At 38.0% G+C, this 15,446-nt stretch overlaps 1 protein-coding gene across 1 annotated transcript in view; it reads right to left on the minus strand.

The window, feature by feature from the left end:
* Nucleotides 1-620: 620 nt before the first annotated feature.
* LOC140238567 (uncharacterized) overlaps nt 621-15,446 on the minus strand; it is a 57,033-nt gene continuing 42,207 nt past the window's right edge. Inside the window, exons 15-22 of the mRNA XM_072318468.1 lie at nt 14,570-14,734; nt 9,721-9,879; nt 5,172-5,360; nt 4,964-5,075; nt 3,893-4,016; nt 2,079-2,229; nt 1,255-1,371; nt 621-641 (exon numbers count right to left, since the gene is read on the minus strand). Coding sequence (XP_072174569.1) covers nt 621-641; nt 1,255-1,371; nt 2,079-2,229; nt 3,893-4,016; nt 4,964-5,075; nt 5,172-5,360; nt 9,721-9,879; nt 14,570-14,734 — 1,038 coding nt within the window. The remainder of the gene's footprint in view (nt 642-1,254; nt 1,372-2,078; nt 2,230-3,892; nt 4,017-4,963; nt 5,076-5,171; nt 5,361-9,720; nt 9,880-14,569; nt 14,735-15,446) is intronic.

The raw sequence follows: 15,446 nt of genomic DNA on the forward strand, positions 1-15,446 counted from the left end.
TAAAAGCTTTCTTTCCATTAAAATTTAAAGATTTTCTAAACAGCCCTGTACTCAAACAGACTACAGGAGTGCCAGACACTTATCATATAGCAACTATTTTCATAAATCAGAAACATCTATAATACATAATAAGGGGCAACAACAAAAGCATAGGCCTACTGTATAACCAGAAATATTTGTGGCATGGAATTTTTTTTTTGCAAATTGGAACCAACGGCCTCTTTTAGTGAATTGCCGCGGGCATTCAATGCATATATATATATATATATATATATATATATATATATATATATATATATATATATATAATGTAGGTAAGATCTTTTGCGTGCATTTTGATTTTTGGTTTTACAGTATGAGATGAGGGGATGTGATAACGTGAAAAGGGAGCTATTGTATCTCCATAGTAATATGCCCTAGGAATTCTGGGAAGGTTGGGAGTGAGGGTCAGGGGTCAACAGGAAGGGCTAAATATGATCTTTCCCTCATGCTGTGCTGACCCCATCCAATCAGGAAAAAGGTATGGCATCCACAAGAAATCATTGTCGTAGGATCAGATGGCAAGGTGTGTCATACAGGATGAGTTGGTGGTTGGTTGGTTGGTATCACTCCTCTGTCATTCAGTTCCCCTGCTGGAACATCTGTAATGTGGGAGAAAGGGAAAAGGAATTCATAATGATGTATATATTTCCCCTCTTCTTCTTCAACCTGTTTTTACAGTACTATGAATGGTTGCAGATGTATAAATAAGTAGTTTTTGTCTTCACTTTCAAATGTTTGTGTGTTTGAAACAAGACATTGAACTCACTTTCTCGAGGGTTGCAGAATGTTTGTCAGTGGGTGTGGGTGTGTGTCAGGGTTTGTAGCATGTTCAGGGTTCAGGGGGTCGTGCTAGCTTTCCCCCTTCTATTCTGAGGTAGGAACCAATTTTATGCTTCTATTTTCAACTTTTTTTGAAGTGCCAAATTGGGCAGTATAGCAATTTTATGTTAATCTGGCATCAAACCTAAAGAGGTGATATGGATAAAACAATGGAAAACCACATAAGGAAGTAAGTGAATATATGTATGCAGACTGGTCAATACACGTCAGTAAGTGATAATGAAAAATAAATTCATACACTCAGTAGTAACAAACTTATCAATACATGAACAAATCTATAGACATATCCAAGACATATCCAAAAATGAATGTTCAAAAAAAAATTACCGAAATCAGCTACAGAAAGCAAGAATGAAGCAGGAATGAGAATACCTTCATTCTGTCCTGCACCGTTCCCTTGCTGACTTTTTCTCTGTCAGGTGAGGGCGCCCTCACTGAACTCCTGTTTCCAGCCGAGACCGTTCCCTCCGATTTCTCTCCGTTAGATACCTGAGACGTCAAAGGTGTTTTATGACAGACAAACACAAAACACAGATTTGATTAGAGTGGAAAGAATCAAACTAGTCAAAGTTTATTACAAACTGGACATACTATGACTAGAAAGTAATGGCCTGATAAATATCATGCGTTTTCTGGAAAGAGTAATATTCATCAAAAACAAGTATGCAAATTAATAAGGGCAATGATGATATGGTAGTCCCCTCATAGCCAATTCATTGGTCTGTACATAATAATATTTGGAAATCCTGTTTGAGCCCTAGTTCATTAACTACATGCTCTTTCCCCTTAAAGTTATCAAAGCTGCTCTATCACTGCCCCAATCTGATCCCCCTTCACAGGGTCCTGACGGGGTACACCCAGATTTGCCTAGAACAAACTTGAATCTACAGTCATCAATCTCCTTACACATAGAAGTAAACTTAGCTTTATCACTTTTGGTTCTAGAGCGCAAGATTTTCAAAGATTCCAGAATTTGGCCGGGGCTTTTAGTCCTGCACGGTTTGTCCTGATTTGAACAAATTGAGATTCTTTCACTCAAGGGATGCTACTTGCCAAGTTTAGTGAAAGTCCATCATGGGATTTTCAAAAAGAAGCTAAATATTCAAAAGGTCTTTGCACAATGCCCCATAAATGATGAATGATCACAACTGCTCATTTGATCCTTTGGCTCTGGTGAGCTAACTGCTCAAAATTACCGTGTCTTTCTTTGGCGCTGTGGCTGACTCTATCTCCACCGAAATCTTGACCAGTTTCTTGTTGATCTCTGACCACTCGCTCTGCGCCGCCTCAACCTGCTTCTTCAACTTCTCCTTCTCCGTCGGATCAGACTCAGACATCATCTTCGCTCTGGAAGAGAGAGCGAGGGAAAGCAAACAACATGATGGTCAAATAAGATTAAATTTATTCATCCTTCTTGGCAACTTTTTATTTTCATGAAATTCTATCTGCTCATAACTGTTAAAGGGATGGTACAGTATTGATGGAGATGAGAATTGGGCTTCAAACTTTTTGCGATACCAAGAAAACACTTATGAAATAGTACAGAGCATACCATTTTAAGAAGAATTCAAATTTATTTGATGAAAATTGAGTTTGGAATGACTGAAACATCCAAAAACAAAGTAAAACAAAGCGATCATAATAAAATGTGGGTCCCGCACTTTATTAGAATCGCTCTGTTTTGGATATCTCATTTCAAAACCAATTTTCATCAGATAAATGTTGAATTCCTCATGGAATTACATGCTCTTTCATATTTCATAAGAGGTTTCTCATTATCTCACAAAAAAATGTTAGAAACTTGAAATTAGGTCTCAACGACAACTATACAATCCCATTAATATTTTAGAGATTACACACTGAAATGAACTGCTATGTTGAGCTCTGGACATCTGCGTCTCAGACACACACACACAGAAAAAAAAACAACATTACTGCAAACACAGCCTTTCCTTTAATTTCATGAGAAAACATACTCTCATCTATGCCATAAATATAAGGATAGAATTTATTATATTTTTGTTAAACTACAGGGGAATCTTGTCATAATGAGAACCTAAAACCTATGACAATTACCTTGCTTCATCAAGGTACAAAAACAAAGAAATATATATAGTTGGAACCTACAAATCACCTTGTCAAAAAATGAATTGTGTTACATCTGATCTCTTTAACCCCCTTCCCCTCACTTCAGTATTATTTAAGGTATGAATTTGCTCATTTCCTCCCTTCGACAGAACTCCCCATCACTGTACTGCCAAATTTCTGAACCCCATTTCATAGACTTTCTACAGGCCTTTCCTGCCTTGGAGACCCCTAAATCTGGAACACTGCTCAATGCACCCTCAATCCCAGGTGAGCTCTTAATCCTAACCCCCGATCTCAGGACAGAAACCCCTACATCATCTCAAATAAACTATCATCATACAATACCTGGTAATATAATAATGACAATCTTTCGTGTTCATTTGTTCAAAATGGAATCTCAGACCTCATGAGAAACCTAACAAAATATCTCAAAACACACCTAACAAAAATTCATAACTCATAACACAAATGTTTAAATACTCTTTTTAAGTTTCTTGGGAGTCCACAGAGAAAGAGAGGAAGAAACCCCCCTTTTAACATGAAATCTATAGGTGAAAAGACAAATACACCCCCTTTTATTATAATTCTTAGGCAAGACTTCTTTTTGCATGAAAGAACCCTTTTGGGGAACATGCATGCATTCCCTCCTATCCTGGAGTGGGGCCTCTTTATAACTTATCAGGGCAATCACCCCCAGAGGGCAATTACCCCCCCCCCCCCCCGGCTAAATATTGGTTTGTGGTATAAAGTTTGAGTAAAGATTAGGGTTAGGCTTAGGTTTCGGGTTACAGTTTGGGTTATGGTTGGGATTAGTTTCAGGACTAGGATTAGAGTTAGGGTTGGGGGAAGGGTTCGGAGCAATTGCCCATGGGGTAATCGCCCTAGACCCCTTTATAAGGGGGTTCCACTGTAAGAGAGATACCTGAGGTCCGCTTTCTTCCTGGTGGCTGCCCTCTTCTTGTCCTCCAGCTCCTTCCTCTCCTGCATCAGTTTGTCCTTGAGGAGTAAGTGGCTCATCTCTGAGTCTTTGAACTTGTTGAGGGTAGCTGCAAAGACCAGTTTACAGACAAGAAGTTTGCAAGTTGCATTTCTTTTAAATTTCTTTTCGTTTCATTCATTTAAAGGGATGCTATAGTCCTGGTGGAGATTAGGATTGGGCTTTTATTAAACTTTTTGCAAGATACCAAGAAACAAATTATTAAATAGTACAGAGCATACTACTCTAAGAGGAATTCAAAGTTTATATGATGAAAATTGGGTTTGGAATGGCCGAGACATCCAAAAACAAAGTAAAACAAAAGTGAAACAGAAGCAACCGGCCCAAGACCTTAAACCCATCACCACTGCTCATTTGGCAGCGACACTGCCAACTGAGCTTATCAGTCAGTTCATGGCTGTAACACAATGAAGTTTACCTAATGCCTCACCTTGCTTCCTTTCTCACTGGTCTTATTGACAATTCATTAGTTTCCACAAACACATAAAGCATATACAAAGAGGATAGATTAAGGTGTGGGGTTTCTTCAATTTGTCTCCCTCTACAAATAAAATTTGTTAAGATTGCAACTGCTGATCTGTAAATTAACAAACACGTCACAAAAAAGGAACCAGTGGGACTCGAACCTGTCATCTACTGAGTTTCGGGCAGCGACAGTACCACCAGGCTGTCCCTGGTTGCCGGCAGTGACACGATGAACATGGAACAAATACCCAAGCTCCGAAACGCTGACATTATTAAGTTAAGTGGTCCACGATGGACAAGGCATATTAAATGAAAGAAAGATATTAATCAGAAGGTTGAAGGTACAGGTGTGGGTTTCTTCAATTTGTCTCCCTCTACAAATTGAATTTGTTACAGGTTGTTGTTTTTGCTCTTTTTTTTTCAGGAAGAGTGTGCAAATTGTACATGGCTCTTGCCTCTGCTGAAATTCTTTTCCCAACGGAATTTTGCGGCACTTTATGACAATTATTGCACAAGAGTGGTATTACAAACCAGAAGGTTTCCTTTCCAATCCAGGGGACTTCTTCACTTCCTCCTTCTTGACTGCTCCCGAGTGCAGGCTTCCTGGAGAATGGGACCCCGGAGACGGGGCTGGTTTCTCCTCCTCTTTCGCGGCTGCCGCATCTTTCGCTGCCCCTTCTTTCGCTGCCGCCTCTTTCGCTGCCGCCTCTTTTGCTGCCGCATCCTTCGCCGCCTCTGCGGCTGCTGCTTCCTCCTCCTTCTTCTTCTTCTTCTTGTCCTCCTTTTCCTTCTTTTCCTTCTCCTTCTTTTCCTTCTTCTCTTTCTTCTCCCTCTGCTTCCGCTCCTTCTCTGTCTCCACCTTTTCACCTTGGGGTACATCCAAGGACAGCGAGATGGCCTCCTTCTCCTTCTTCCCGCCTCTAAATTGCTATAATGTCAAATTTGTTGTGAGTAAAGAAACTGGATTAATGGTATGTCAACATTTAGAATGATGAGGCATCATGTTCACATCTTTAATGCAGACAGTTGTAAAAGCAATGTCTACAAAGAATATAAGTACCTTTAATTTCTTGATTACTTTAATTAATTTTCATGCTCAAATTGGGTAAATATAAAGTTTTTATCAATATATTTTAATACATTCATGTATGCAGTAGAATTATCTCACAACCTGGAATCACAAGAATCCTTAAAAAACAAACAAACAATAAATAAAATAACTTCTTATCAATACGAAAGAATTAATGTGTTTGTTGTTTTAAAATTGAAATCAAAGCTAAATATCAAAGTACTATAAATCAAGTATTTTTTTTTCATTTTTGAAAAGATTTGGATGTGCATACATACATGACTTGTTCTCTTTTTCTGCATGCTGTTCACATAATATTCACAACAATGGTGCATTCTACACATTCTGAGTGAAACTAGGTACACAAAATGATGCAGATTCTGCTGGACGAGTAATATGATAGTGCCACACTAGGACAGGAACATGACAGGACATACAGACTGTGTTATATCTATCACTACATTGTCATATGAATATTATATGAATTCCTCCATGCATGTACCACAAATGCAAAAGAGAAGTTGAATGATTACTGTCTTGTTGTCAGTGGCATGCATGGTGACTTTTTAACATGCAGGGCAAGACAGACAGACAGACAGACAAACAAACAAACATTGACAGATATGTTCTGGGAGCGGATGTAAAAAGAGCAGCATGCTGAGGGGGAAATACAATGTATCAACAAGTGAAGTGAATTCAAATTTACACTAGGTTTTAAAAAGTCTCCATTCTCAGGTTGCAAATGCACAGCAGATAAAGCAGTGCATGTACAGATATCATACAGATAAATAGGTACAAGATAGATAAGCAGATATATATATGTTCAGAAAACAGACAGCCATCCAAATCTACAGAAATTAGTGAAAATCCTTCTGAAATGAAAGATATCAAGATATAGCATCTTCAATCACTCATCGTGAGCTGTGAATATGAAAACTATTATTCTGTGGTGACACTGTAACACCTAAGTCAATGCCACATCCTGAATGAAAAACAAGTTTTCTTATAAGATGGTGAATGGAGACACGGGTAGGTTTCATGAAAGCAACGTCTGTTTTTTGATGGGCAAACTGCTGCTACATCACTGCGATGAAATTTCACTCATTTGCACCACACAAAGACAATTATGCAGAATATGAGGAGGAGGGGAGCAGAGGTGCAGATTTGGAGGTAAATATATCGGATGATTTTTTTTTTCTTTAATTTATTAGCATGTGTTCATGCGTGAATTTATGCCACACAAGTAGATATATTAATGCATTCAGGAATGTGTATGGTGCAATAAGAACACAACAAACATGCTGTGGACTTTCTTGCCTTGCTATAACAGTGAGGATTTCATTCACGGATTTCAGGTTTCTTCAAATGAATCATGAATATTCATCACGTAGGAATTTAATGCTGAACAGCTGAGCAAATCCACACTCTCAGAACAGCAAAAGAATTATTTGATGAATATATATTTCGTAACACCATGTACAATGGGACACGATGTACACAATATGATTTTTCAGCACGAAAAGAAATGTATGTCTATAATCATATGTATGTGCGTAAAACAGAATGCATGTGTGCATATATAATGCAAACATATATGTACATACGTGTTCATTATGTCGTCTATGTGACATAAGTGAAAAAAGTGGGGACAGTGCATGTGTTCAGTACTTTTAGGATCATCACTCAACACAAAAAGATGTATTTTAAATGAGGCAGCTGGAGGGGGGGGGGGGGGGGAGCAGGGAATGATTACAACATGTTTTTCTATACCTAGAGAGAAATAATGACTGTTTCATCATCACACACACATCATCAAAGTGCTCATGTATGTTTCGATACACAAGAGATGCATTCCGTGCATTTGGCCCATTTGTTATCATACTATTGCATGCTTCATCACAGAAGGAATAGCCAAAATGTGCAAACATACATATACAAAGAAAAAAAAACAGAATAAAAATCATATACCAAACAGTTTAACTTTTCCTGGAATTCAGGTATATATATATATATATATATATATATATATATATATATATATATATATATATCATGTTATACTTTACGCACCTTAATTTCTGTTATCAAAAAAGTGATGTTCATATCTTTTTTGTCGGAAAATGAAATAAAACATTGAATTGAATTGAATTGAATCAACAAGACAAAGTGTTCACTCTTTAGAAATTAGATATGGCCACTGGTCATCATTCACAACTCATCGTTAGTGCTTTCATTAAACATAAGGAATTTGAAAGATATGCATAAGTAAGTCAGATAGAACAAGCAGCATTGAGGAACATTATTTTGTGTAATATGCAGAATAAATTGTAAATTGCAGAATACGTAGCTAGACAGTGCACAAGTACCACAGAAGATTTGAAAGACAGCCTTAGAAATGCAAGGTCAAGTTAACGGACAATTATTCCATATCAAAACCAGGAAGACCCAGTAATAATAAGCTATGACTTATACATACAAGAGGTCTTTTTTGTTTTTGTAAATTTTTCCCTCTTTCTGTAGATCCTAAGGTTGTTTTGAGCATGAATATTGCATTAAGCCCATTTTGAAGAAACTTAAAATTACAAAAATTTCCCTTCCATATTGTAAAGAATCTTCCAGTAAATTGATTCTTCGTTGTGACACTTGCATCTCATGAAATTCATACGAACAAGTTTTGCCGATGCTTAAAAGGGATAGCCACGTTGTACACACCACAGGTGCAGTTGCTGGTTACCAAATAGTTCCCACTCCCGGATCACGTATGATGGAAACAAGACTTGGGAGATAAAAAAGCACAGCACGCAAAAAAGAAGGAAGCATGAGCCTAGGAAGTTATGCAATCCAAAATTCAGTACGTCCTCTTCTTCCACTGAAAGCTCTTCCCATCCGGCAGCAAGACACATAAAGGTGAGTTCACAATGCCCCTGAAGCACGCAAGCAAAGTCACACCAATGTACAATGTAACAGGTATTTGAAGGGAGGGAATACAAAATGCTCCATGTTTGTGTGTGTCGATGCAATGCAGGAAGGTAAATATTATGGTATATGCAATAAACGGGACTACTCAACTACTTGACTACAGGTGCCTGGCAGTGAAAATTACATGTAAACATGGAAACATTTACACTGGTACTCTTTTTCAATAGCCTTTACTAATTCCTCTGAACTTTTCTTTTTGGAAATTACATGCATGAAAGCATTTCTGTACATATCTTTAAATTTGTTGCAAGGTAATGCTGTGCTGCACTATTCATTTGAGGTCAAATTCATGAAACTTTTCACACTGTAAAATATTCCATGTTTACAGTACAATACTGTAGATGTTTGTGTGTGTGTGACGATGGGTAAGGGTCTGTAACTTTGTATGTAACCGGAAAAGAGAGACAGACAGACAAAAAAGAGACAAACAGACAGACAGAGAAAGAGAGAGAGAAGGATGAAGAGGGAAGGGAGAGAGAGAATGTGCCTATATCTGTGTCAGTCAAAACGCATGTATGTGCGAGTAAGAGAGAAAAATATAATAGATAGATATCTAGATAGATAGATAGACAGATGGATAGATAGATAGATGGATAGACAGATGGATAGATAGATAGATAGATGGATAGATAGATGGATAGATAGATAGATAGATGGATAGATAGATGGATAGATAGATAGATAGATAGATAGATGGATAGATAGACAGATGGATAGATAGATGGATAGATAGATAGATGGATGGATAGATAGATAGATAGATAGACAGATGGATAGATAGATGGATAGATAGATGGATAAATAGATAGCTAGCTAGCTACATAGATAGATAGATAGATAGATAGATAGATAGACAGATGGATAGATAGACAGATGGATAGCTAGCTAGACAGATAGATAGATAGATAGATAGATAACATAGGTGGATGGAGAGATTGGAGGGAGGGACAGATGTAGCGAGAGAGAAAGAGATAGAAAGATGGACAGAGAGATGAAGAGGGAAGGGGAAAGATAAATGTGAGATGGAGAGGGAGAGAGAAAATATGTGTGCATATATCTGTGTATGTGAGAGAGTGGAAGAGTGTGAACATGTGGTGAACAGAGTGTGGTGTAGGTCTGTGTATACAACAAAGAGATGGAGAGAGAGAGAGAGAGTATGTGTGTGTGTGTGTTTGCTTGAATGTACGTACTATAGACACACCTAGTGCATGTTGTGACTGGTTGCGACACTTTCACTTACTAATTTTTTCAAATTCTTTATGCGAGATTGAGGGGTGGAGGGGGCTTGCGGGGAGACTGGACTAGTGAGGTCGTCATTCGGGGATACCGGAGCCAAGTCGTCATCCCCGACCACCTCGAGATAGAGTTCCTCGAACGTCGGTTGGGATTTATCCTGCGACTACGAGTGGGTGATCGATGACAGCATTGAGTGAGAAAAAAAAAATCAGAAAGTAAATGATGAAATGTGCCAGCAAACTGGTGGACTTTTTACTTAAATCAGTTTGGTTGTCTCTCCCTTGAAGGGGGAAATTGGGCATGGGGAATCCACAGCAAGAACAAAGTCTGTGTTGCGTGTGCATGTGTTGTGTATATTGGTATCGGATGCAATCCATCACATCCGTTTGGTGCCACAAGCAGAAGAGGAGTGATTTCTCATCTTATCTTCTCGTGCTTCGGTGAGAGGACAAAGCAATGCTGCTAACGGTGTATATAGACCGATTCAAACAGAATTACCGGTATACATGAATCCTAAATCAAACATAACATGTATAAATCTTCCTTCTGTACAAGGCAGAAACAAGTAGCATCTACTGAAATCAAATCAATGTAATTAATTTCAGGGTGGGGAAAGGAAGGTGGAAGCTGCCACAGGAGGAAGGAAAAAAACTCTCACCTGTTGATAAAAAACAACAACAAAAGCACAAAATGGATATCTCTGCATTATCAGCAGAATATACAGAGTTTTACCTGACAGTTCAACAAATGTTCACCATGAGGGGGGAAAAGGGCATGCTCATCTTGTTTCTTCATGGCGGAGGTGGAAATCTGAGGCACTGATATGCTTCTTTTAATATTTCAACAAGATATTATATGGAAATGAAAGTTCAATAAGGTGATAAACACTTTCCATGTAAATCCAAGTGAATGCTGGGGCTAAATCATTCTATAGGAAGAAAATAAATCTCTGCCATATCCTAGTAACTACTGTCAAGAATGTTATGATATTATGATACATCAGAACAAAATTATAATTGTGCCTTAAGTAAAGAATTGCATGCTACTTGGGGAAGGTGATTGTTGATTCTTGCATGTATGATATTCCTTTGCATGGTCTGTTTTGGCAAAGTGTTTATCTATACAGACCATACCACAGCAATCTTGACCAACTTGCGGCATGCTTTCAAAACTGAATTTCAAGCTTTCTGATGCACAAATAATCAACATTTTAGTCCTAGAAGGACGTGAAATAAATGATTGAAGCCCTCAACATATTCTTACAACCTTCTTTATTGTAAGCCACTGTAGATGTTTTGGTGTTGCATACAGCTTCACTGCAAATCATACATTTCTCATCAATTATTCACGCAACAATCTTCCCACAGTAATATGAATCTTATGATAAAGGTGCTGGGAAGGGAAAAAAATGGACATGGACAAACTTAATGATACACAAAACAAGGACACACATCATACTTATTAAAGATATTCAGTAATGTGAAGTGAATTAAATCTGCAAAAATTAAATCTGAAGCTGAAATGGGCTGTTGAAGAGCAATTCCAGCAAAAATATGGGAATGGCACTGTGGGAATTCATCGCAATGGGATAACGCAAATGCGGCAAACACAACCCGAGTCATGGACACAGATAATTCAAATCCACATTTCGACACAAAATATTTGACAACTAAACATTTGAAAAATTACGAACCTTAACTGCATGCATCAACACACACATATTTTAATCTTATCTTGTCGACTTTGGACCAAAAATAAGCAAACAAACAGTAACACATATTCAAGAAAAACATGCTGCATATTAACTTGTCACTTCTATATACTTCATACACTCATCAACATTTACTCACTTTTGTGCAGGAAGTATGCCTGTTTGTGAGAATACATGATAATTAATGTGATATTGGAAATAATGCTCTCTTGTCTCTTACAGATGACAATGAAAACAAATGTGCAAAAATCTAAAACACACCCAGCAGGATACCAGTGGTCATACAAAAGATGATTTGAGCAAGAATATAATATACACCTTCCTTTGTCTGCATTTTGATATTGTGCCAAACTCATGGTTGATATGTTGTGAGCAAAAAAACCTGAACTAATGAAAAATAATTCAATGAACTTTCAATACTGACACATCATGGTGATATGATTATGCCTCTTTCTTCAGAAAACATGTTCATAAGTTTTCTTCAAACACACAGCTCAAAGTGTGATCTTATTTAAGCTAATCATCGTCAAGATTAGGCAATCCAGCTATCACACCATCCCAACATGCTTTTTAAAAAAAAATGATGCTTTTTTTTCCTTCCACGAAAGTATTTCATTACAGCAATAACAACCTCGTGATGATGACCTCATGAAACAGAAAATGATGGTGTGGAATGTAAGTCCACATTCTAATACCATCAGCTGGAGCATACCATAGAATATATAATACCAGCATACAAACATTCAATACACATCACTTCCATGGTACCTTTGAAGTACGAGAAGAGGTTTGCGGTTCAAAGCATTGTTGATGTAATGCAACATAGCTACAAGCCACATGATACCCATGAAAGCACAGACTTTGAATATTTACCCGTTGAGGACGAGTCCCAAGTATACTTGAGCAGGTGTCTATGGGAAATGCGTGTTGTAGCAAAATCAGTCTGTCCTCAACGGGTTAAAGAAGTCACAAATTTTGGACAGTTTCTCACCAGCAAGCTCGACTCCTTCACCCCCATATCAAACCAAAATCAAATCCACCACTCAAGCACACTGTGGCGTGTACACTAATCGACAGCAAACAAGAGATCAGAGGGCAGTGTTTTACATGTACAATGTAATGTACAGATTGTTGGATTTACATCTCACTTGGGATGAGCTGTTGCATTTTTTTTTTTCAAATCCAAAGAAATAATGCTATCATTTGATTGCTGTCAGTATGGTCAAGAGTAAATTCAGCTGAACAATGTCCTTTGATGTCAAATATGTAGAAAAACTTTGTATATTTCATTTGCTTATAATAAATGTTATTTTTTTTTTTTATTTTGCTTGCTTCTTTGTGTTTGTTTGTTGGTTTGTTTGAAGGGTAGGGCAAGTGGGGGCTATAATAGTCATAAACCCTTTCCAAACCATAATGGAAATAACCAAGCCATCCCATATCCCATCCCATATAACCCCTTCCCAAAGCATGGTAGAAATTAAAAAAAAAAAAAAAAATGTCCCGTCAAGTCCTGAAGTAATTTTGCTGCAGAAATAACCATCTTCTTATCCTCAAATTGGCAACTCTGAATTTCATCCTTTTCATCTCTTACTTTGGAGAAAGATTATAGGAACTGGTTTATTTTGTGAGATCCACACACACATACACAAAGAGAGAAATATATGCCAAGTTGAGAAAGAGACGGGACTGCCAATCTTCCTAGACGTATTGGCAATCTATGAATTAGTTTTAGATATGGCAAATACACAGTCTTTTGAAAATTCTGCCACTGAAAAAACAAAAAAAAAAAAAATCACATATGAACAATTAGGGGACTATACATCAAGTTAGTGGTTATCTTTTGGATATCCATGATTCTCTGGTTTCTTAACAGGAAGTACAACTGGCGCATATGGACATACAGCATGTCATCTTATCACACTATGTCATTGTCCATTTTGAGCTCAAGGTTTAGCAAATACACAGCTCTCGTCACACATATCACTTTCATCAGAGTAGAAAAGAGCAGACTGCAATAGATTTGTTAGACATCCTCTAATATGACCATGTTGAAATATTATTACAGGAGAAGGGGATGGAAAAAGCCCAACACAAACCCAGAATCTGAAAGCGTCAGTCACTAGATGTTACACATCAGAGACAGGCTTCTATAATTGATTAGACATGATGGGTGCAAAATAAGAACATCCATCAACAGCCCCTAGATAGAATGTGCTCGTGAGTAATCCCGTGCTCACATTGGACCCACATCGCGGGGGCAGTCACCAAAGTCACCAGAGATCCTATCTTTTTTATGAATGACTGGTCACACTGCTATTTACACTGTCCCCATGCTGTGGGGGCAATTGGAGCTTGGGGCAAGTCCTGCCACTTGAAACAAGACTTTGCGCATGTGCACATTTGACGAATACAGCTGGGCGCTATCAATTACAGCCCAATGTTACTCTCCCCTCGAAATTAAGTCCCTGGGCCCGACTTGCTTCGCGTGGATGGCAACAATAAGTCCCGAGCATTCACATTATGGTTTTCGAGGGGAAAGTCCCACAGCACACAAGGCTTTCTGCACGTCACGACTAGGACTAATGTGAACACGGGGAAGATATCTAATTTCAATAGAAGCAGCTCAACTCAGTGAAAATTAGAACAGCTCCTAACCAAGGCCAAATATGGTATTTGGGGTGGGGAGGGGGCAGAAGTACTCTGCACCCCCTCCCCCTGCTCTTACTCTTTAACATCTCAACACGAGAAATAAAATATTTTTGACGAAGCCTTCTGACACACTTGTCACACTCTCAAACATTACTCTGACAATTTCAAGGGGGGGGGGGGAAGCTAACTGCCCCTGCTTCTCCCCTTCACCCTAAAAAAGCTGCAGCATCATTTTTGGAAAGCCAAAAGAATAAAGCAACTGATAATAAGCAATGGGCTGCATGTGCTCATTACACACCAACTAACATCAATCTCTCAACACGTGTTACATTCAGCAGTGAAATCTTTGGATGATCTGCAATAATTTTTCTTTGTGCGTTTTTCTTTGTTATCTTTTAAAAGATAAAAGAGAAGCGTTTTTGTTAGTGTAAAAGCAAGAAGATGGAGAGAGTGTACAAAACGACAAGAACTTGTGTAGCTGGTAACAACTCACAGCCATGGAAGGTAGGGTCATGACCTTTCGTTGCTGGGGGGTCTTTTGAGGAGCAGCGGGCAAGTCAATATCATCGTAAACCTGATCCGGAATATCGCTAGGTGAGGTAGTGTTCTCATACGTCACGTCCAACTCCGGTGCGCACGACTTGCGGTTGTTCTGAAACTAATGAGCCATAATATAGTTCTACTCGATGAGACATCGTGGTATGAAAGGTCAAAGATCAGTGTTGCAACAATAGTCATACTGTACAAACCAATAGATCTCTTTATAGCCGTTCTGGCTATATGTGCGTTTTTGGTTTTTTTTTTAAAATGAGAATATATTTAGTCTCACAATGTGGTTCATGACTTGCAATCTGGCCGATGTTCTGTTTTTAGAGCAAAGATGAAAAAAAAAAAAGAAGCTGTGATCTTGTCTCTGTGAATGTGATTAAAAAATGATGCAAACTACACTCATGGATGCAATCAAAGCAAATCATTAAGTGCTGAATTTCATGCATTTCAAACACAAATATCTTTTAAAATGACATTTTTTAGATACATTTGTGAAATCATCCAACAGCTGCCTGCACAGTGAAATTTGCAAGACAATACTTGCAAGCAAATGGGAAAAACCACTGATATGAAGAAGAATAAGAAGAAATATTGAAAATAAAATCAATATGAAATTAAAACCCTTTTACATGCTGGTAAGCAAAAGTACAAATGGAAATAACACAGATAAGGCTTGAATAACAGTGATACAAGTATCTCATGACCATTTTGCTCAGTGAACCCAGAAAAAAAAAAATAGACGACAAAATAAGTATCATAAAATTGAGATCCAAGGCTAAATTGTACGAAGGATGAGTTATGACCATTTTACATATCATCAA

The sequence above is a fragment of the Diadema setosum genome, chromosome 15 (genome assembly GCF_964275005.1).
Source record: "Diadema setosum chromosome 15, eeDiaSeto1, whole genome shotgun sequence".
Classification (NCBI taxonomy): domain Eukaryota; kingdom Metazoa; phylum Echinodermata; class Echinoidea; order Diadematoida; family Diadematidae; genus Diadema; species Diadema setosum.